This window comes from Mesoplodon mirus, assembly GCF_964341445.2.
Source record: "Mesoplodon mirus genome assembly, chromosome: 4".
NCBI lineage: Eukaryota > Metazoa > Chordata > Mammalia > Artiodactyla > Ziphiidae > Mesoplodon > Mesoplodon mirus.
The window spans coordinates 10,473,784-10,495,535 of record NC_138979.1 but is presented as its reverse complement, the minus strand read 5'-3'; the positions used below and the strand labels follow the sequence as shown (position 1 = coordinate 10,495,535).

The 21,752-nt window shown below is 38.7% G+C and overlaps 1 protein-coding gene across 3 annotated transcripts in view; it reads left to right on the top strand.

The window, feature by feature from the left end:
* Nucleotides 1–1,103: 1,103 nt before the first annotated feature.
* Nucleotides 1,104–21,752, top strand: part of LOC309802706 (myosin-IIIa) — a 128,409-nt gene continuing 107,760 nt past the window's right edge. For 2 of the 3 annotated variants that reach the window (XM_082618464.1, XM_082618466.1), the window contains exons 1-4: nucleotides 1,104–1,193; nucleotides 1,814–1,896; nucleotides 15,215–15,399; nucleotides 18,221–18,355. In XM_082618464.1, the coding sequence (XP_082474590.1) occupies nucleotides 15,232–15,399; nucleotides 18,221–18,355 (303 nt within the window). In that variant the 5' untranslated portion in view covers nucleotides 1,104–1,193; nucleotides 1,814–1,896; nucleotides 15,215–15,231. Of the gene's footprint in view, nucleotides 1,194–1,813; nucleotides 1,897–15,003; nucleotides 15,400–18,220; nucleotides 18,356–21,752 lie in introns of those variants that run through there. The other variant, XM_082618465.1, reaches the window with a different exon arrangement.

The following is a 21,752-nucleotide window of genomic DNA, read 5'->3' as shown; positions in this document are numbered from 1 at the left end:
TACGATATTCTCAATACTCTGAGATATCATCACATATTAGATGAAATATATGATATTCTGAGAAAAACCCACTGTTCTAGATTTCAAAGATATTTTATGAGGAAAATATCATAAATATGCTGAATGCCCTTTTGGCATCTACTCAAATGATCGTGTTTTTTCCTTAAGACAGATGCATTGATTTAGATGACGCCTGTTCGGTCTTCTAGAATTCTTCCAATTTTGGGGCATCGCGAATGACAGACCCGTTTAGATTATTAACAGAATCAAATGCCATTTTGATTGTCGTTCTCACCTTTTGAAGGGGAGGAAGGCATAAGCATGCCCCAAATGTCCCTTAGGCTGTTCAGGGAACCTGGCCAGCACAGACCCGTCCGGTGAGCTCAGGCAGGGGACAGAGAGGACCAGCCAGAGGGTTGGTGATTTAACAGGCCTCCTCCCTAAGGCAGAAGTTCCTTCGCAGGCCGCTAACTGCGGGGGAGACCTCATTAGTCATTTTCCCTCTCAATTTCGGGGTCTGAGCCCGCTGGCCTCGAGATGACATCCTCGTGGCACGAGCCCCACGGAGTTTGGGGAAAGTTCTTGGGGGAAGACACCGCGCATCGCAAGGAGACTTCGCTTCAGGAAAGTGGGTCTATCCGAGGGGGCTCCAGGGACGCCGGGGTCCTCTCCCTTTCCCCCGGGCTCCAGGCCAGGGAGGCGCGGCCGAACGCCATGAAGCCCCTCGCAGCCTCGGCCGCCAGTCCCGGGCCCTGCGAGGAGCGTGGGGCCGACGGCGCGGCCGCTCCTCCCGGCGGTCCCGGGAGAAGGCGGCGCCCGCGGGCGGGACGAAGAACGTTCTTCCAGAGCCTGGCGAGGGGCCGCCCCCTCGAGCGCCCCGCCCCCGGCCGCCCCGCCCTGCACGCCGGAGGGGTAGCTAGAGACGCCGGCTTCCGGCCCAGGTAGGGGTCTGGGCCTCGGCGGCGAGGAGCGCCGGGCCTGGCGGAGTCGCTTCCCCGGCCACTGGGGGCGGGTGGGGCGAGCGCGGGGCTCCGAGCACCCCGCGTCCCCCCCGGGAAACCGGACCGGGAACGGGAGGGGGGCTCGTGGGGACCGCGCGCCTCGTCCAGACCGAGTTTCGGGAACCTGTGGCCCGCGCCGCGCCGGCTCAACCTGAGGGAACGCCTGTTCAGGGCTGATTTCTCTGGCAGCAGGTCGGTGGAGCTGGGGTCCCTGCCGCTCCAGACGCATCTCTAGAGTTTCCTTTTTAAGGAGAACGTGCAGACAGGAAAGAGCATTGTGATATTGAGAAGTAGAGAAATCCTCCCAGAAACGATGTCATCTCGACTTGCTCACCAACAGCCCTGTTCTGTAGTAGTTTCTATTTGCACCTTGCTAGAATTTTCCTACGAGGAATTAAAAAAAATTTAAATAATATTTTATTATTATTGGGATGATTGTTGGCTATAAGCCTTGAAATAGACATTGTAATGGCCCTAAAATTAAAAAAAAAGATTTTTGAGAAAATTTGAAAACCCAAAGAATCCTTATGGGTTTTGTTGTGTCTGGCGTTTTCTTGGTGATTGAATGGGTGCCCTTAAAGCCTCTTAATTTTTTTTGGTCATTCTCATTGGTCCGGTAACTTTAGAGTTATTTTATGCCTGCGCAGAATGTGAGGTGTTCCATGTTACTTGTGCAAATAATGCTAAACCTGAGGAATAAATTGTCGTTGAGCCATACTACCTACACGTTTCTAGGTTCAACTTCTAGATACTTTCCATGGATCCTTGATGCTTATCCTGTAACACCTTGACTTGTTTGTTGTGTGTTACAGGCCCAGGATCACAGCTGCAGTCTGGATACTTTATGTCATGATATCCGAACATTATTATGCATTCTTCTCAAGCTTTGCTAAAGGTAGGTGATAAAGTCGACAAGTTTTCTGGATTTGTCGGAGCCTAAGTGCCAAGTTTTGACAGATAAATGACGGTGCATGTTATTCATGCCATATTGATTTTTATGATATTATAAAAGATAATTGTTTTCAAATGGGGAAATTCAGAAATGTAGAAGATTTCAAAGATAACTTGTTCTTTATGAGTATATTGATGTGATGTCTAGACATGTGAAAAATTACTCTCATTTGTCTTAGTCCTTTTTTGTTATTATTGTTGGGAACCAAAAAAGCACAAAGTAAAAAATTCAATGTGGTGATCTTTAATACCAGACTATATCCATTTGGGGAGATTTTGGTGAGTCACATAAGGAGTAACACTGTTCTGCACTTCCTTGTTCAACTGTATCTTTACAGCTTATTTTTTTGTGTGCAAATATTCTTTGAAAAATAACTTTTATCTGTCAAGTCCAAACTATTTGAAAATCCATTAGTTGCTACTAATAGTGTGATAAACAGATATTTGAAAGTGCAAATATACTTTAGACTATATAGATGTAAAGTATGTACACTTTTGATGTAAGAATGTTTGATCATTTTAATAATTTCTGCAATGTCAGTGCTGTAAACTACTTCCTTTTTTTTTTTTTTAACCCAACAAATGAGGGTCTCTTCATCAGTTTTTTCCCTGGATTGATAATTTGAAAGATTGTATCTAACAAACTCCCTTTCCTTTGCATAGGAAACAAACTCAGTTATCCTTAGAGGGTAAACAGATTTCCATTAGACTTTCAAACTAATTCACAGAAGACCCCTTACCACTTTAAGGACACACAGGGAGTCAGGAACCTCAAGTTGGGAAGCATTACTCTTTAGAACTGAAATGATCTATCACTGAACAGCAAATTTCTTTTTTTAAAAAATAAGTTTATTTTATTTTTGGCTGCATTGGGTTTTTATTGCTGTGTGAGGGCTTTCTCTAGTTGCGGCACGCTGGCTTTTCATTGCGGTGGCTTCTCTTGCTGCAGAGCATGGGCTCTGAGCACGGGCTCAGTAGTTGTGGCGCACGGGCTTAGTTGCGACGCGGTATGTGGGATGTTCGCGGACCGGGGATCGAACCCGTGTCCCTTGCATTGGCAGGCGGATTCTTAACAACTGAGCCACCAGGGAAGTCCTCAAGTTTCTACCATGGACTTTGACCTGGTTTGTTTCTTGATTCTTCCATTTACCAGCATTATGACCTTAAAAACGCTCTAATCCTCAGTCTTCTTTTCTGAAAATGGGGGTTATAGTAATGCCTTTCTGAAAGGGTTTCTTATAAGTGTTAAAAGTTAAATGACATAATGCATGTAAAACTATAAGCCCAGTAGGTACCTGGCATCTGATAAACAGTCAGAAAAATGCTAGACATTGTTGTTATCTATTTTTCCTGATGTCCCAGGGTGATTACACCACGTGGATAGGTTCTTGTTTATTGGCCATTTTTAACAAAGAACACAAAACAAACCTCATGTAGAAGTCACAGGCTGATATAGGCATAAAGGCTGAATTTGGCTGAATTTGCTGTATTTATTTGGGTCAGCTTGGTACTTTAAAATAACTGACTACTTTACGACTATTTACCAATGGTTTGTAAAATTTACGTAAATTCCCAGAGTCCTCGCTTCTCCTGAAAAACAAGAGGACCAGGCAGGGTGGGGCTTGCAGCTGGCAGCCCTGCAGCCAGGATGTGGCCGCCCGCTTTGGATGGGGCACACACTTTCCACTTTACCACGATGCCCCTACTCCCTGCTTTTATTTCATCCAGGCGTGCTTCACTGATACAGTTTACCTCCTGTGTCCCTGCAGACATCTCAGTTTGTGATTCCTGACTCAGAAAATATCCCTTTCTAATTTGAACAGGTAATTGTGTGGCCAAAACTATAACCCAGCTTGCATCCTTGAAAAAGGAGGCGAGTCACCCTGTATTACAATTTACGAAGCATCGTTTCCTCATAAAACTCATTTGATACTTAGGTCAACTCTGAGAATTAGTTCAAGCATGCATTATTATTCCATTTTACAACTGTGGACACTGAAGTTTATAGGTTTGTACCAAAACTTAAAATCGTGTTTTGATGACTTAAAGTTTTTGGGGTTCTCACTAATGCCACTTTTTAAATAGGGGGAAATTTTCTAGGAAATGATAGCCTTTCTTTTGGTTCTAGTGTTTAAGCACGTACTTTTATCCCGGTAATTGCAGAATGAGAAAATGAGTGGTGGAAAGCAGAATACATGGCGAGAAGTACATAAGTAGACCTTGTTTCCCTTCTCTACAAAATGCTTTTAAGCAAATTGAAGGGAACAAAACATGGGTTATGGCTCATTCAAAGCAGACCATACATATAACTGGACAAGGTCTGTTTTAAACCAAACTTTATTGCCTGTGTTATTGGAAAGCTGGAAGGGATATGTGACTGATTTATCTGGTCTGTAGTTCAGCGAGACCAGAGATTTCTGTGAGCTTGTGTTTTAAAGTTCTGTGAAAAAGGAGATACTTGAAACTTGCTTGGTGATTCAGCCTGGTGTCTCTGGAAGGTGGTTTTACATGGCAAACTCACTTTTCTCTAGGCTGCTTTTAACCAGCAAGGCTTTATTGCTTTCATAATCATACCAGGAGAATAATCTACACAATAAATTAAAATCATGCACAGTTCATTTGTGGGCATAATAACTGATGATATGTGACCACGTCTGAGGGAAGTTCAGCCAGCCATGCACATGGTTGGGGAAGCATCTCGGCAAAGACTACAGGAGGTCCTGCAGCAGCAAAGAGTCTACAATGTTCTAAGACTTGTCAGAAGGCAGCTGAGGCTGTAGTCACTGTGAGTGGTGAAGAAGAACATAGGTTGAGTTTAGGGAGCTCAGAAAGGATCCAAAGGACATGGTAAGAATGTGGATTTTGAAGGATTTTTAGCGGGAAGATAATGTCATCCGGCTTCTGTGTTCAGATCCTTCTGGTTGCTGTCTGTGGAGAGAGACAAGTTCTGTAGCTGCCTTGCTGATGTTCCAGGATTTCTGTTTCATCACAGACAGGGGCTGCTTTTGACTCTAACTTAAACCATGTGTGATGCAGTTTAAACGGCTTGGCAGAAGCGCATGCATAACGGGAAGGATCTTCCAGTAATATTCTACAGAAAAAAGTGAGAATCGCAGTGTTAAAATATTGCTTAGTTTTGAATAGAGCCATTTGCTACTTAGTGTGTTTTCTGTCATGGGTGAATTGCATTTTCTTTGAGAAATGGCGTTCTCTGTCTATATTTTGGAAAAATTAACAATTAAGCTGATTAAAGTTTGTGTTATATGAGAAGAGAAAATGTGCTCATGTTCCCTTATGAAGCAATTATCCCTAAATTGGGTTTCTAGGCCCTTCTACTGATAAATTTGATCATTACCTCTAAAGTATTAAAAGACTTAGAGAGAGTGATTTTCTGGTATTTAAGAACTTAACGTACTCTCCTTAGTGATTATATGAGTTAGGAATTGAGAGTTAAGAGTTAGAGTATGAAGGCCCTTTAATGCAAACATTCCAAGAAAAATAACTTTTATTTTTCTGTTCTTTCCTTCTCTAATATTATTTCTAGGAAATTGTCCATTTAATCTGTTTTTAAGTTTCTTGATATAAAATTATATCCTTTTATGATCTTTTTAGTCTCTGCTGTAATTTGTTAGTCTTTCTTCCTTAGGACTGTCCATCTGTGCCTTTTCTCTTGTTTGGTTTTTTCTTGATCAGTCTTGATAGAGGCTTGTCTATTTTTAAAAAATTCTCTTTGAAGAACTATTATATTTATCAATCCTCTAATCTGTCTTATTCTTTTTCTGTAATGTCTTTCTTTAATTTCAACTCTTATCTTCCTTTTTTCTACACTTTTTGCTTTTATTTTGTAATTATATAATTTTTAGCTTTTCTTCCTTTGTAATAGAAAATTTGAGGCTATCTGTTTCCCTCTGTGTACTGTTTCAGCTGTATCCCATACATTTTCATGAGTAGTATTTTTATTATTATTCAGTTCTAAGTCTATTTTAAAATGGTCATTACATTTCCTCTTTGGCTCTTGACTTGCTCCTTTTAAAGTATCCGAGTGTATAGGTTTTTAAAAATGTATCTAATAGTTGTTGATTTCTTACTTAATTACATTGCAGTCATATGTGCTCAGGTAGAGTAGTCATTATTAGACACAGGATTTCATGTGTATTTAGGATATCCATTCAATTTTCTTTGTTAATTGTTTAAATTTTATTCATGCTTAAGAACTTTTTTCTCCACTTGATCCAAAAATCACTGGCAAGGTGTGTTAAAATCTCCCACTAAAATTGTGACTTTCTCCATTTTTCTTTGTATGTCTTTCAGTTCTTATTTTACGTATTTTGGGCCTCTGTTTTGAGCTTTTATATTTTCTTGGTGAATTAAGTCTTTGATTATTATGTAGTGATCCTCTTTACCTCAAATAAATATTTTTCCTTAGAGTACATTTTGTCTGATGTTAATCTAGCCACATCACTTTCTTTTGTTGAATATTTACATGGTACCATTATTTTATTTCCAGTCTATCTCTGTCTGTAGTTTATGTGAATCTCATGCAAACAGCCAGAAGCTACTGGTTTCTGTCTTTTGACTGGTGAGTTTGGTCCATTTACAATTCTTGTGATTACTGACATAATAATTCTTTCCACAAGACTATTTTATGCTTTCTATTTCTTCTGCTTTTTTTATGCTTCCTTTATTCTCTTTTCCTGAATTTTTTGATTGAATGAGTTTGTTAATATCACTTTTTCTCTTTTAATATTATGCATAGTATTTCGAGGGTCTAGTGTGTAAGTATTTGACATGTATATCTTAAAGTCTAAAGTTATTATTTCTAATTGCCTCTTTAACTATATGAGGAACTTAAGAACATTTTAAATTCTATCACTCTGCTTTTGATTATTATTGTTCATTTTTGTCTATTATTGTTTCTTACAGTCAGTGTTAGTTTAGATTTACACACATGTGTAACAATTTATTTACTGTTTTTGGCAATTGAGACCTTCCTTGTGAGACCATTATCATTCTTCAGAGACATCCTTTAGAAGTTCTCTTTCTCAGGGGTCACTGTCGTTAAACTCATTTTTTTTTTTTTTTGGTGAAAAATATCTTAAATCTGCCTTTGATCTTTAAGGATACTTTTGTTTGTTCTAGATTAACAGTTATTTTATTTCAGCATTTTGAATATTATACTACTGTTTTCTATTGAAATATCAGCAGTCACTCTAATTGTTTCCTTCTATATGTAATATATCTTTTCTATTTGGTTGGTTTTAAGAGCTTCTCATTGTCTTTGGTTTTCTGTAGTTTCATTGCAGTGTATCTAACTGTGGATTTTCAAAAAAAATTGACTGAGCTTCCTAAATTTGAGTGTTTATACCTTTCACCTGTTTGGGAAAACGTCCAGCCACTGTCTATTGCTTTTTCTCCATTCTCTGCTTCTCAGGCTGATTAGATGCCTGTTAGACTGAATCCGTCAGGAAAACAGAATTAATACCAAGTAGTTCGACAGAGGGAATTTAATCTGGTGCTATGGTCTGAATGTTTGTATCCTCCCCAAATTCATATTTTTAAATCCTAACCGCCAGGGTAATGGTGTTGGGTATGAGGCCTTTGGGAAGTGATTAGGTCCCAAGGGCAGAGCCTCATGAGTGGGATTAGCATTGTATAAAAGAGACCCCAGAGAGTGAGCTCCTCCCTTCCACCATGTGGGGTTACAGCAAAAAGAAAGGAAGAAAGTGAACGCACACCCAACACCACATCTACCAGCACCGTGATCTTGGACTTCCTAGCCTCTAGAACTGTGAGAAATAAATGTTTGTTGTTTCTAATCTACCCAGTTTATATTGTTTCTGCTAGAGCAACCTGAACAGACTAAGACATATGGGGGATTAGTTACAAATGCTTTAGGACAGGGGTCCCCAACCCCCAGGCTGCCCAGCAGGAGGTGAGCGACAGGCTAGTGAGCGAAGCTTTATCTGCCGCTCCCCATTGCTCCCCATTGCTCGCATTACCGCCTGAGCCATCCCCACCCCCATGGAAAAATTGTCTTCCATGAAACCGGTCCCTGGTGCAAAAAGGTTGGGGACCACTGTTTTAGGATATCTGAAAGCCAACTGGGACAATGAGGCAAACTAAAAGTTAGCAATAGCAAAAAACTGTTGTCATGCCTCAGGCTCTAGAGTTACAGCAAGGAGATTGTCTTACCAGAATTCAGAAGCTGAGGCCATCTAGAACCATGGCAAGTCTGCTCTACAGGAACAGGGACCGCTGGGGAGATACAGCCACTGATGAAGACACCACAAAACCCAGAGAAAGCAGAGGAGAAATATCCTCCTACCATCCAGTCTCCTGCCTGGCACTCTCACTGACAGCATCTAGCAGGGGAGGAAGCCAGTGGGACAAGGAGTTTGGGAAATACAGTTTTGAGATGTCAGCCCCCAAGATTCAGGACACGGAAGGTCATGCATGGATCTGAGAGCAAGCAGACCATTCTGGTCTCCCTTCCAAATCTTTCAATTTGGCTCTCCTGTTTTTCTTTACTTTGTTTCCCTATACTACATACGGAGTAATATTTTTATTGTGGTAAAATGTACATTACACAGTTTACCCTTTTAACCATTTTAAAATGTGCAGTTCTGTGGCTGTAAGTACATTCATGTTGTTGTACAACGATCACCACCATCCACCACCACAACTTCTTTTATCTTCCCAAACTGAGACTCTACCTGTTAAGTAATAATTCCCATTTCCCTTCCCTGATCTCCTAGCAACCACAATTGTACTTTCTGTCTGTGAATTTGACTATTCTGGGTACTATGTGTAAGTGGAATCATACAATATTTGACCTTTTGTGACAGGCTTTTCTTTTCACAACACAGAAGGCCTTCTAGGCTTTTCCATGTTGTAGCATGTGTCAGAATTCTCTTCCCTTTTAAGGCTGAATCACATTCTATTATATGTAATAAAACATTTTATTTATCCATTCATCCATTGACGGACATGCAGGCTGCTTCCACCTTTTAGCTGTTGTTAGTAATACTGATATGAACATGGATGCACAAATAACTCTTTGAGACCCTCCTTTCAATTATTTTGGATATATACCCAGAAGCAGAATTGCTGGATCATGTGGTAATTCAGTGTTTTTCTGAGGAAGCACCATGTCATTTTCCACAGCAGTTGCACTATTTTACATTCCCACCAGCAATCACAAGAGTTTCAATTTCTCCACACCCTGAACAACACTTGATTTTTGTTGTTCAATAATAGCCATTTTAATGGTTGTGAAGTAGTATCTCTTCATGGTTTTGATTTGCATTTTCCTAAGGATTAGTGATTCCATATGCTTATTGGCCATTTGTATATATCTTCTTTGGATGTCTGTTCAAGTCCTTTGCCCATTTTTAAAATTAGGTTATTTTGTTGTTGTATTGTAGGCATTGTTTATGTTCTGGTTATTAACCCTTTATCAGGTATATGACTTACAAATATTTTCTTCTACAAATATTTTCTTCTATCTTGTGGGTTGTCTGTTCACTCTGTTGATGGTGTTCTTTGAGGTACAAGAGTTTTAAATTTTTATGAAGTCTAATTTATCTATTTTTTCCTCTTACCTGTGCTTTGGTGTCAGATTCAAGAAATCACTGCCAAATTCAGTGTCATGTAGCTTTTCCCATATATTTTCTTCTAATTTTTATGGTTTTAGCTCTTATGTTTAGGTCTTTGACCTATTTTGTGTCAGTTTTTGCATGTGGTGTAACATGAGGATTCAACTTCATTCTTTTGCATGTGGATTTCCAATTTTCTCAACACAAATTGTTAAAAAGACTGTTATTTCCTCATTGAATGGTCTTGACAGTTTTGTTGAAAATTACTTGACCATATATGTGAGGTTTTATTTCTGGGCTCTCTGTTTGATTCCCTTGGTCTATGTGTTTGTCTTTGTGGCAGTAAAACACTATGAGTTGATTACTATAGCTTTGTAATAAGTTTTGAAAGCAGGAAGTGTGAGAGACTTTTAACTTTATTCTTCTTTTTCAGTATTGTTTGGGTTATTGGAAGTCCTTTGAGATTCCATCCGATTTTGGGATGGATTTTTTTTCTATTTATGCAAAAAAATCTCATTGGGATCTTGATAGGGAGTGCATTGAATCTACAGATTGCTTTGGGCAGTACACATAGACATCTTAACAATATCATCTTGCAATACGTGAGCATGACATGTCTTTCCACTTCTTTGTGTCTTCTTTAATTTCTTTCAGCATTGTTTTGTAGTTTTCACTCTACAAGTCTCTCACCCTTCTTGGTTAAATTTATTCCTAAGTATTTTTTTTGGTGTTATTATAAATAGAATCACTTTCTTAATTTCTCTTTTGGGTTCATTGTTAAGTGTATAGAAATTCAACTGATCTTTGCCTGTTGATTTTGCATCCCATAACTTTCCTGAATTCATGTATTAGTTCTAACAGCCTTTGTGGATTCTTTAGGGTTTTCTACGTATAAGATCAAGTCACATGTGAATAGAGATAATTTTATTCTTCCCTTCCAATTTAGATGCCTTTTATTTCTTTTTAATAAATTTATTTATATTTTATTTTTGGCTGTGTTGGGTCTTTGTTGCTGTGCATGGGCTTTCTCTAGTTGTGGTGAGTGGGGGCTACTCTTTGCTGCGGTGTGTGGACTTCTTATTGCGGTGGCTTCTCTTGTTGCTGAGCATGGGCTCTAGGCGCGCGGGCTTCAGTAGTTGTGGCACGTGGGCTCTAGAGCACAGGCTCAGTAGTTGCGGAGCATGGGCTCTAGGCACGTGTGGGCTTCAGTAGTTGTGGCACATGGGCTCAGTAGTTGTGGCTCATGGGCTCTAGAGCACAGGCTCAGTAATTGTGGTGCACGGTCTTAGTTCTCTGCGGCATGTGGGATCATCCCGGACCAGGTCTCTAACCCGTGTCCCCTGTGTTGGCAGGCAGATTCTTAACCATTGCACCACCAGGGAAGTCCCATATTTCTTTTTCTTGATTGCTTGCTCTGGCCAGGACTTCCAGTACTATGTTGGATAGAAATGGCAAAAGTAGGCATCCTTACCTGGATGATACTTACAGAGTATCTCCTGTGTGCCAGTCGTGGTTTTAGAGTCTTTGGGATACATCAGTGAACAACCTGGATAAAATTTCAGCCCTCGTGGGGCTTACGTTCTAGTAGCATAGAAAAAATAATAAATAAAACATAATAAACAGGAAATAATATAATGTGCAAAGAGGTAATGTGTTATGAAAATAGAGCAGGGTAGGGGGGACCAAGAGTTGGGAGGCAGGATGGAGTGGAGGACAGCAGGTTGAGATTTTAAATAGTTTGGTTAGGGTAGGTCTTATTGAAAGGTGATGGCTGATGTAAGACTTGGAGGAAGTAAGTCATGTGGCTTCCTGGAGAATGAGCATTCTGGACAGAGGGAAGAGAGAGCCCAATGAGAGATCATCCTGTGTATGCTGTGTATTAGAATGAGCCTGCAGGCAGTTTGATTATTTTAGTAAAGAAGAATTAAGTGCAGGTTTACAAAAGCAGTCAGAATAATTGTTGAGATGAGTGTTAAGATCCTGAAGTAAGATACATTTTTGTTGTATTATGGTCTTTTTTTCTATCATGAGAAAAACCTCAGTAGCTCAATATATAATAAATCAACTAAAAAAGGTGATTTTTCATTTTAAAATGTAGCTTTGTAAGTACCTTTTCAGAGTTATGGTAAATACATAGATCAAAATACAGTATATATATATATATATGTCAAAAGTAATTCTTTAGATTACATGATCATATGATTAAGAACAATTATATGTTTTAGTTTTATGAAGTAGAGAATTATTTTTTTTTATTCTTTGGGTGCTGAAGACTAGAAAAAATATAAACATTGCTATGTTGAATGCAATTTACTATAATCATTAAATAGTTGTTTACTAACTGTGACATTTTATTTTATTCTTAAAGAATAAACAACTGTGTATTTGAAAAATATAGTTTAGGAGTCATGAGGCTTGTTTCTATTCTAATTCTTGAAAGTCTTTACTGTTTAATTCTGAGGAAGTCTTTTTAGTGTTCTTTTGCCTAAAAGTTTTGTTTGTTTTAAATGGGACTTAATTAAGTGTATTCAGTTTCCAAAATGCCTATGCATTTGTCATTTTGTGATTATTGTTTTGTAATGTAGCAATGTACTGCTTTAAATATTTGTCTTATTATGAACTGCTAAAGAGGAAATTCTATTTTAGATAAACTCCTGTTCTTATTTAATGTCCAGCTCTAGTACTGCTAATTTCTATATCTTTTCATGATACTTCAGAATTAATTGCTTCTTCACCTGGGCGGCCATAGCACTTTATGCCTATTTCTATTACCTATCACTTTTCATAATATAGTTACATATTTATTTATCTATCCACAAGTTACCTATCTTCGTATCCCCAAAACTCTAAAATACTTTGCACATATTTGGTGTTCAGTTGTTTTTAACTGAATTCATATGCCTGTATATTTAAAGACCAACAGTTAATCCCTAATATTAAAACAGCAGAAATTAAAAGTGTTCAATAACATTGCCACTGAAAAGGCAATATTCCATAAAATGAATGGTTTTCCTGGTTGAAAACTCCTACTTCAGGCATTTAATAAGATTTAATTTGGTCTTTTGGTCTAAATTTTACCTCATATGGATGGCATAAATGCTTATTTGCATGACTCAGGTAAATAGATGTAAAAAATTATCTTGTGACTGATTATGAAATCACTAAAGTGGATGATTATTACTGATTACCTCCTACTTGTTTCTTTGCATTTCGGATCAAAAGCACAAATTTCTTAAGGATTAGGTGTTGTAAGAACTATTCATAAGTGTGTTTTTATGTAGTGGTGTAATTTTCAGTAGACATTCATAGCCATTTACTGGATGATGTCCCCTTAAATATAATGAATCAGAATATGATCCTTATTTTGTTTAGATTTTCACATTCTTTTCAGCTCCTCCTAATCCTTATTTCTCTCTCCCATTTAAAAACTTTTTTGGAAGAACCATATTGATTCACTTATTCAACAGCTATGTATTTAACATCTACTATATGCCAGGCACAGAGTGAGGCATTGTAAGATTTGTAAGTGAACAAGAGAGATAAGGTCTCAGTTCTCAGAATTAACAGATAAACAAATAAACATTTACCCATTTAGCGAGCATTTACTAATTGTCTGCAATGTGTTAGGCATCATTCTGGGAATGATTTTTAGTGGATATTTTTATATTTTATAGTATAAAAGTATAGTATAGTATATAGTATATATAGTATAGTATAGGATATTTTTATATTTTTAGTGGATACAGCGCTAAAAATAACAAAGTCTGTACCCTCTGTAGCGTACATTTTGATGGAGGAATAAAATATACAGGGAAGACATTTCTAAAAATGTTATATTTGAGCTGAGATATGATGGATGAGATGGAACAGAAGAAAAAGACTGAGGCCAAACAGCAGTTACTGATGATAAATAGAAAGAACTCCTCGTGTTTGATGCACGTTGGTTTGTAGTTTCTGAGATAAGATTATTAATGCTTCCATTTTGTTACTTAATTATTAAATGAGGGCATCAGTTGGGAAGTTTTGTGGGAGGTGATGGACAGCAAAGAGGGAACAATTTGAGGAGAGAGAAATTTGAGGACAGAGATCACTGTGAAATAGTTAATCACCCCTAGAGAGAAGAGGATATACAAACCAGGGAAGTGCAGTAGAATTGCTGGGCAGCAGTATTGAGGGTCTACTTGGAAGTTTTTTATCCTGAATTTAAAGTGAAACGATACAGCCTAGTTGTGTGGTTTTCTCTAGCTACAGGCACAGGTGTGAAGAAGATGCAGAGTTTAACCAGAGTTGGTTTCTTAACCCCAGGAGACTGGTGGTGGAGAAAGAGAAGAACAAGAGTGCTGAGGGCATTTGCAAGGAAGTTATAATAATTCAAGCTGTAGAATTTATGCTGGGGAAGGAGAAAATGAAGAGGGAATGAAGACTGAAGAGATCTGATGGATATAAAGAAAGCGAGGAATCAATGGATTGGTGGATTAAATGGGGTTGAAAGTTGTGGTCAGACAAGTGAATTTCACGGGCTAATATTAGTATGTAATATTAACACACTTATTAATAGATGTGTTTCTATGTATATGCATACACATACAAGCACAACTGCATCAACTTTTTTTTTTGCATCAACGTTTTAACATCGAAAAGAGGGAGGTTTTGCACAGATAATTGAAAAATTCTGAGGACCGCTACAAGTTCTTGTTTCTCTTTCTGTTCCTTTTTTTCTTCCTTTGTAATTTTATAGAAATGGTTGAATGTAATATAAGGGGAACATGAAAGGCTAAAAGCTTTTCTTGGAAGATCTTATCTTAGGTTATGTATAAAATCTCTTTAAAAATCACTTGACCTTATTGGCCATATTCTCCTAATTATTTCAGCACTGTGCCAGGTGCTGGGCATACAGTAATATCAGGTCAAGGTGGGTTCAGAGTGGCCTTGGAGTGCAGAGGTGGGCACGCAACCCAGATGGGGTGGAGAGTGGTCACATTTGGAGGGAATGACATCAAAGCTAACATCTGAAAAGATAAGTAGTAGCAAAGAAACCACAGAAGTGGGAGGGAATAGTGTATATGAAGATCCTCAAGCAAGAAAGAAATGACCTGAGGGATCCCAAGTGGCTGGTTTGTAGTGTCTGAGGGAAGAGGTGTTGAGACATGAGGCTAGGAAATTAAGCAAGGGCCTTATTTTAAAGGACCTGGTAGTTTATGTGAAAGAAATTTCATCCTAAAAGCAGTGGGGGACTGATCATTGGGTTTTATTTACATAGACCAGTGATATAAAACACAATCATTTTAAAGTGTGGGATTTGCTTTGATGGAGAGGTTGAATTTTATCATCTCTAAGGTTCATTCTAAAATTCTTTGATTCATGAGTATAAAGCAGTAAATCAAAATGATTTAAATATGTGCCTCTTATTTTAATCTGAAAGTAATTAGTAGCAATTAAAGTGGAACTGTATTAAACATAGAAAGCCCTGCTTACAAAGCATTATTAAACTCATATTCGTCTGTTTGCAAAAAAGAATTGAAATTTTTCCATGACTCTCAGTACATTTGGTTACTGCTGTGTATTTTCCATATCAGTGAAAATATTAGATAATTTCCCATGAGTTTATATGTGCCATTTAATATCACCAGTCAAATGTAGATGAAACTCTGTGCTTTTTCTCTCCAGTGATTTAAACTTTTAAGATGCTTCCATTAATTGGAAAAACAATCATCTTTGATAACTTTCCCGATCCTTCTGATACATGGGAAATCACTGAAACAATCGGCAAAGGAACTTATGGAAAAGTTTTTAAAGTGTTGAATAAGAAAAATGGCCAAAAAGCAGCAGTCAAAATTCTGGATCCGATTCATGTAAGTCACATTGTTTTTTTTTTTTTTTCCTGCTAATTAACTTTTTAAAAAAATACCTATTAAACAGTTAAAAAGTCTCTAGGTATCTTATCTTGATTTATTTATCACAATGTCAGTTACAATTTGAAGAAAATGTTTAAAAAAAAGTCTACTTGTTAGAGGTTCCTTGTTTATATGCTTAACATATATAATAAGGTACAATAAATACTTGATACATGAATAACTATGTAATGCAAATAAGTATATAAATAATACAACTCTCAACAGCTCGACAGTTGATTTAATATTATTTTAGATTTCAAAGTGTTGTCAGAAAACAGATTTATGGGTCTAGAAGTAATCCTAAAATGTCGTCTGTACCAGATCTCCTTTTCTTCCTGTGTTTATTTAGACTTCAGGCAGAATTCCTCTTATTCCAAACCAGAAATATTTTTTAAATTAAATTTCATTCAGAAAAGGGAAGTTAATTTTCAGGTTTACTTAAGTGTTTCCAGAGCAGAAATGATGTTTCTTTATAACCAGGGTGAGGTTCCTTGTGAAAAATTGAATGTCATGATCAGTCCACATGGCCTCTTTTTCAGCAGTGCCCCAATGGGCTCCTCCTTTGCTTTTTTGGGGAAATCCTGTTGTGATGAGGGAAACTCATCTTTCTTTGCCTTTAAGAGCATGAGGAGATGGATGAGATTCTTCTTTCTGGGAGTGAGAGCTGGACATTTGGGAGCCTTTTCAGCTACTGGGACATACGTAGCTCTCGCCTAGCACCTGGGGGAGCCAGAATGAGCTCAGTGATCCCATAATCCCCAAACCTCTACTGAGAGCAACTTCTCAAATTACTCAGCTCTTGCACACGTGATGGGAGTGCCCTGTGATGGAAATGACGTGATATGTGTGCGGAGGGCATCAGAGTCCTTGTCACCACTCTTACGCCCATAAACTGTAGGACCCTGCAAAAGGTCTGCCCCTGGGCCTCTGTTCACCTTCGTGTTGCTCGCTCTTTTTTTTTTTTTTTTTTGCGGTACGCAGGCCTCTCACTGTTGTGGCCTCTCCCGTTGCGGAGCACAGGCTCCAGACGCGCAGGCCTAGCGGCCATGGCTCACGGGCCCAGCCGCTCCGCGGCATGTGGGATCTTCCCAGACTGGGGCACGAACCTGTGTCCCCTGCATCGGCAGGCGAACTCTCAACCACTGCGCCCCCAGGGAAGCCCCGCTCTTTCTGTTTTGATAGTTTATTTCTACTAAGTCCATAATAACTACATAGTTTCATATATCTTTGAGCAGAGGAGAGGGAAGGTGGGGTTTCTTTTCAAGTAGTAAATTAGATACCCTGGAGGGAAAAAAATGAATAGCACTGTGACCAGGCTTCACTGATGCTGCATGTCTTCATGTTCCCCTGTTGGAAAGTTCTTACCATTCAAACTGAGGGAAGAGAGACACAAATTAGGCTGTACCAAAGTACCTGTACCTCTGGTCTTTGCAATTATGGGTCTGTCCTCTGGTCTTCACTGTTAAGGGTTGGGGCCCATGGTGGCGAGAGAATGGGCTCCAGACTGATCCCAATGTATCGACCCATAATCAGTGTCTCTCTCCCATTCCTCTGCTTCTTTATGGACAAGAACAAGTGGCTTGTTAATACCTGTAGCCGTTATTCTTTTATAAGTTACTCGTGTTTGGTGTACTGCTAACCTTATAAATCATGTCTTGTTCTGTTGCTTAAATGAAACGTGTAGATTCGTAACTACAGTATGAAACGTGTTCTTTTGCTGCTGTTATTGATGTCATGGTACCTGTGTATCTCCCTAAGAATTCTTTATTTACTCTCATTCGTCATGCCACAAGTCAAATAAAAAAGATTTATAACCAGAAGATTACAATCTTAATAAAATACATTTAAATGCACCCAGGCATTTTGCAGAGTGGCTTTTTTTTTTATTAAAAGGGTCTTACTGTTATGGATTTTGAACTAATAATCTTCTCTCCAAGGTAGGGAGGAAATGAGCAATACTAGAAGGCAGTAGACTAGTCCTGGATCTCACACAAACCAGCTCTTGTGACTCTGACTCCCCTGAGCTTTAGTTTCTTCCTCTCAAATTAGAGCTCTGGTCTAAAATTCTTTCCAGCTCTCTGATTCCATGATTCTGTCTTAAAACAGTGTAGACATTAAATGTTACCATAAAATATTAGAAGTCTTTTTCTTATTTATGACTCTGTGAGTTGTTTCATGTATATGTGATTTTCCTAGATACATGACTAAGTACCTAGTCATGTTTGCACTTTTACTGATGGGGGAACGACCTATTCTACTTCTGGTGAATGGGCCTTTAGCTAACTAAAGGCTGTATGCCACCTTATGTAACTTAACTCTTTCACTTTGTCGGAAAGGTAGGAGTTCATTGCATGTATGACTAGTTTTTGATAGCCTTCGAATATCCTGTACTTTAAAGAAACAAAATGAACCAGCTATAAGTTTTCATTTCAAATAAATGGCTTTGCCATCGAAATAAAGTTAACGCTACAAAGAAAGGAAAATCATCTGAGGTAGTTCTCCATATACGTTTCTTTCTCATTGCACACAAAAATAGCCTTTTATTTATTCCTTTTCAATGAAATAAGCGTAATTAGAGACATATTTGATTAGCAGGAAAATCACAATCTCTCCCCTTAAGCAGTGTGATGAGAAGTTTCAATACATAGTACTGAGTACAGTAAAAACTATTCTGACCTTGCTCTGACAAAATAAAATTCGACCTTTGGTAGTCTAATTGTTTCTTTGACTTCATTCATGTTTTTCTCACCGTTCTCTCCCCGTGACTTTTTGAAACTAGGATATTGATGAAGAGATTGAAGCAGAGTACAACATCTTAAAAGCACTGTCTGACCACCCTAATGTGGTCAGATTCTATGGCATGTACTTTAAGAAGGATAAAATAAATGGAGATAAGCTGTGGCTGGTTCTTGAGGTGAGTGTTTCAACATTATTTTACATGTGGAAATTTGCAGTGTGGTCTTTTTTTAAAAAATAAATTTAATTAATTAATTTATTTTTGGCTGCGTTGGATCTTCGCTGCTGCACGCAGGCTTTCTCTAGTTACAGCGAGTGGGGGCTGCTCTTTGTTGCGGCGTGTGAGAGTCTCATTCCGGTGGCTTCTCTTGTTGTGGAGCACGGGCTCTAGGCCCACGGGCTCTAGGTGCACAGGCTCAGTAGCTGTGGCATGTGGGCTTAGTAGTTGTGGCTTGCGGGCTCTAGAGTGCAGGCTCAGTAGTTGTGGCGCTCGGGCTTAGCTGCTCCACGGGATGTGGGATCTTCCCGGACCAGGGCTCGGACACCCCTGCATTGGCAGGCAGATTCTTAACCACTGCACGACCAGGGAAACCTCTGCACCACCAGGGAAACCTCTGCAGTGTGGTCTTGGAATGACTTAGTGTTTCTGTAACATTGACCTTATAAAACAGTTCTAATATGTTCCTGGCTGGTCACATCCTTTGTAGAATGTTATGCCCAGTTCTGGTCTTGCCATCTTTAGAAACATGGGGAAATGAAAGAAAATTAATTAAAGATTAAAAGAAAATGTTTCACGACTTCCCTGGCGGTCCAGTGGTTAAGACTCCACCCTTCCACTGTAGGGGGCATGGGTCAGATACCTAGTGGGGGAACTAAGATCCCACATGCTGTGCAGACAAAAAAAAAAAAACCAACAATAAAAGAAAATGTTTCCACAATAAAAGACTAAAGCAACCAGGATTATTTTTCTTTCAGAAGAACATGTTATAAAGGGACTTCATTATAATTTTTATTTATTCATCCATATTTTGTTCAACATAACACGTGACAGAGGCTCAGTGCCAGGTGCTATTATATGAGAGAAAATTAATGTACCTGAGGCTTCATTAGACAAAAATGGCGAGCTGCTAATTTCTTCTTCTGGCTTCACTGAATACTAATGACATAAACTACAGAACCAGGTACGGTGGGTCCTCCATATCTGTGGGTTCCACGTAGTTGGATTCAAACAGCGTGATCCGTGGATATGGAGGGTCAACTGTATTTACATTTATGGGGAAAAACCTTACTAGAAATGGTGTTGAATATTGAATAACTTGCCAAAGGGAAATTATAGAGTCTGCCTTTTCAATTTCTGAGGATAGGTTGGGACAATTCTCTCTAATGCAGGAGTACTGGAAGGTGCCCCACTAAGGTAACTGCCAGTCCTAGAAGACTGTAAGAATGTGTTTCTTCTGATTTTCATTGAATATTTTTATTCAAATTGAAGTAATCATTAATTCCAATAAAATTTATAAAAATTTTTAAAAGCTGCTCTTGTCAAACTCAGGGCTAGTAAAACCTTTATTTGATCACCTTAACAGCATCTATTTATTGTAATTCACATTATTTTATTTTATTTTATTTATTTATTTTTTTGTGGTACGTGGGCCTCTCACTGTTGTGGCCTCTCCCGTTGCGGAGCACAGGCTCCGGACGCGCAGGCTCAGCGGCCATGGCTCACGGGCCCAGCCGCTCCGCGGCATGTGGGATCTTCCCGGACCGGGGCACGAACCTGCGTCCCCTGCATCGGCAGGCGGACTCTCAACCACTGCGCCACCAGGGAAGCCCTATTTTATTTTTTTAATTGAAGTATAGTTGATTTAGAATGTTAGTTTATGGAGTAAAGCAAAGTGATTCAGTCATATATCTACCTATCTATCTGTCTATCTATAGATAGACAGATAGATATACTCTTTCTCATATTCTTTTCCATATGGTTTATTGCAGGATATTGAATATAGTTTACTGTGCTGTGCAGTAGGACCTTGTTGTTTATCCATTCTCTATATACTAGTTTGCATCTGCTCATCCCAAATTCCCAATCCATCCCTCCCCTGCAACCCCCTTCCCCTTGACAACCACAAGTTTGTTCTCTGTGTCTTGTATTCACATTATTTCATTAACATTTGATTATTCTGTTTCTTTTTTGGAATGTGCCATTGATTTTCCTGCACAATAATCATTTATAAATTATATTGTCTCCATACTTTATATTTTTTCTATTATGGTTTTTAAACTAATCTACAAGTAGTGATCATTGTAGACAATACTTGAAACTATAAAAAGAACCACTCTTACCTCTGAACATATTTCCTTCATCTTTTTTTTGTATGTTTAAAATGATTGACAATATTATTTATGAAATTAGCGTATTTTTCCAGTTAATATAATTTCAGATAGACTTAATCATTTTTATCTTGTTAAAAATAAATACATTCACTTGATTAATAAAAAGCACGTAGAACCAGAGGGCTTATAATACAGAACAATATTAGTGTAGATCCAGGTTAGTGGTGCCACCCTCTCCTGAGCAGGTAGGTCTGTGCTTTTGCTGTGTTGATTGCTGTACCTGGAAGTAGATGGCCGAACTTCTCTACTCTTTCATTTCCTAATCCGTATTCCGAATTTTGGCACGATTATTAATTGCACCTCTGGAACCCTATGCCCTCCTGCTCCATTCTGGAGGTCTGCCAGGTATCTGACCTCTGATATCTCTCTGCTGCTCACCTGGGTGGAATCCACCATTTCTGGATCCCTTGGCCTCCTCTTTCCCAGGTTACTTCTCTGTTTCGCACGTCATGTAGTTACGTGCCTTGCTCCCGTTATCCACGCTACTGATGTCACCAGATCTTGAGTCCGTTCAGTTCAGTTTTTCTAAGGAACAAAACCCCCATCTGTGTGTGTGTGTGTGTGTGGTGCTCAGGCAGGCCCCTGGATGTTGATATTTTGTATGTGGGGTAAGAGGGTGTCAAGCCTTGATGAGAGACCTCCAAAGGATCCCTTTTTTCTGCCCCTCCCCTCCCACCTCCTCCACTTTCACTCTTACCTTGCCCTGTCTGGGTTAATCTGCTCAGGTGACCTCAAAATAGCCCTCAGCTAGCACTTCAGTTTGTGGCTTCCTCTGCATTGCTCAGTTACCACTCAGTCATCTGCATGCCATGTTGAAAAATTTTGTTGCAATCTCTTCTTCACTCCTCTCCCTTTTTGTTCTTTTTTCTCTTGTGGTTTTATACTTCTTTATTCCTTTACTAGCATTTTAATGGAGATTCACATGTGAGAGGAAATAAATGTATATGTTTAATCTGCCACCTTTAAATGAACCAGAGTCTTTCAAAATTGTAAAATAGAATTTTCAAGAACCTTCTCAGAATCTGAAACTGTGCATTATTTTATAGAAGTTTAAAAAAATTTTAAATAACCAGTTGTGTTCTTCAAAGGTAGGCAGTTTATTATGATTTCAGAATTATTTTGTATTTCTCAGTTTAGTTCAAGATAGCTTTATAGTTTTAGTTAAATCACTAAATTTGTTTGCA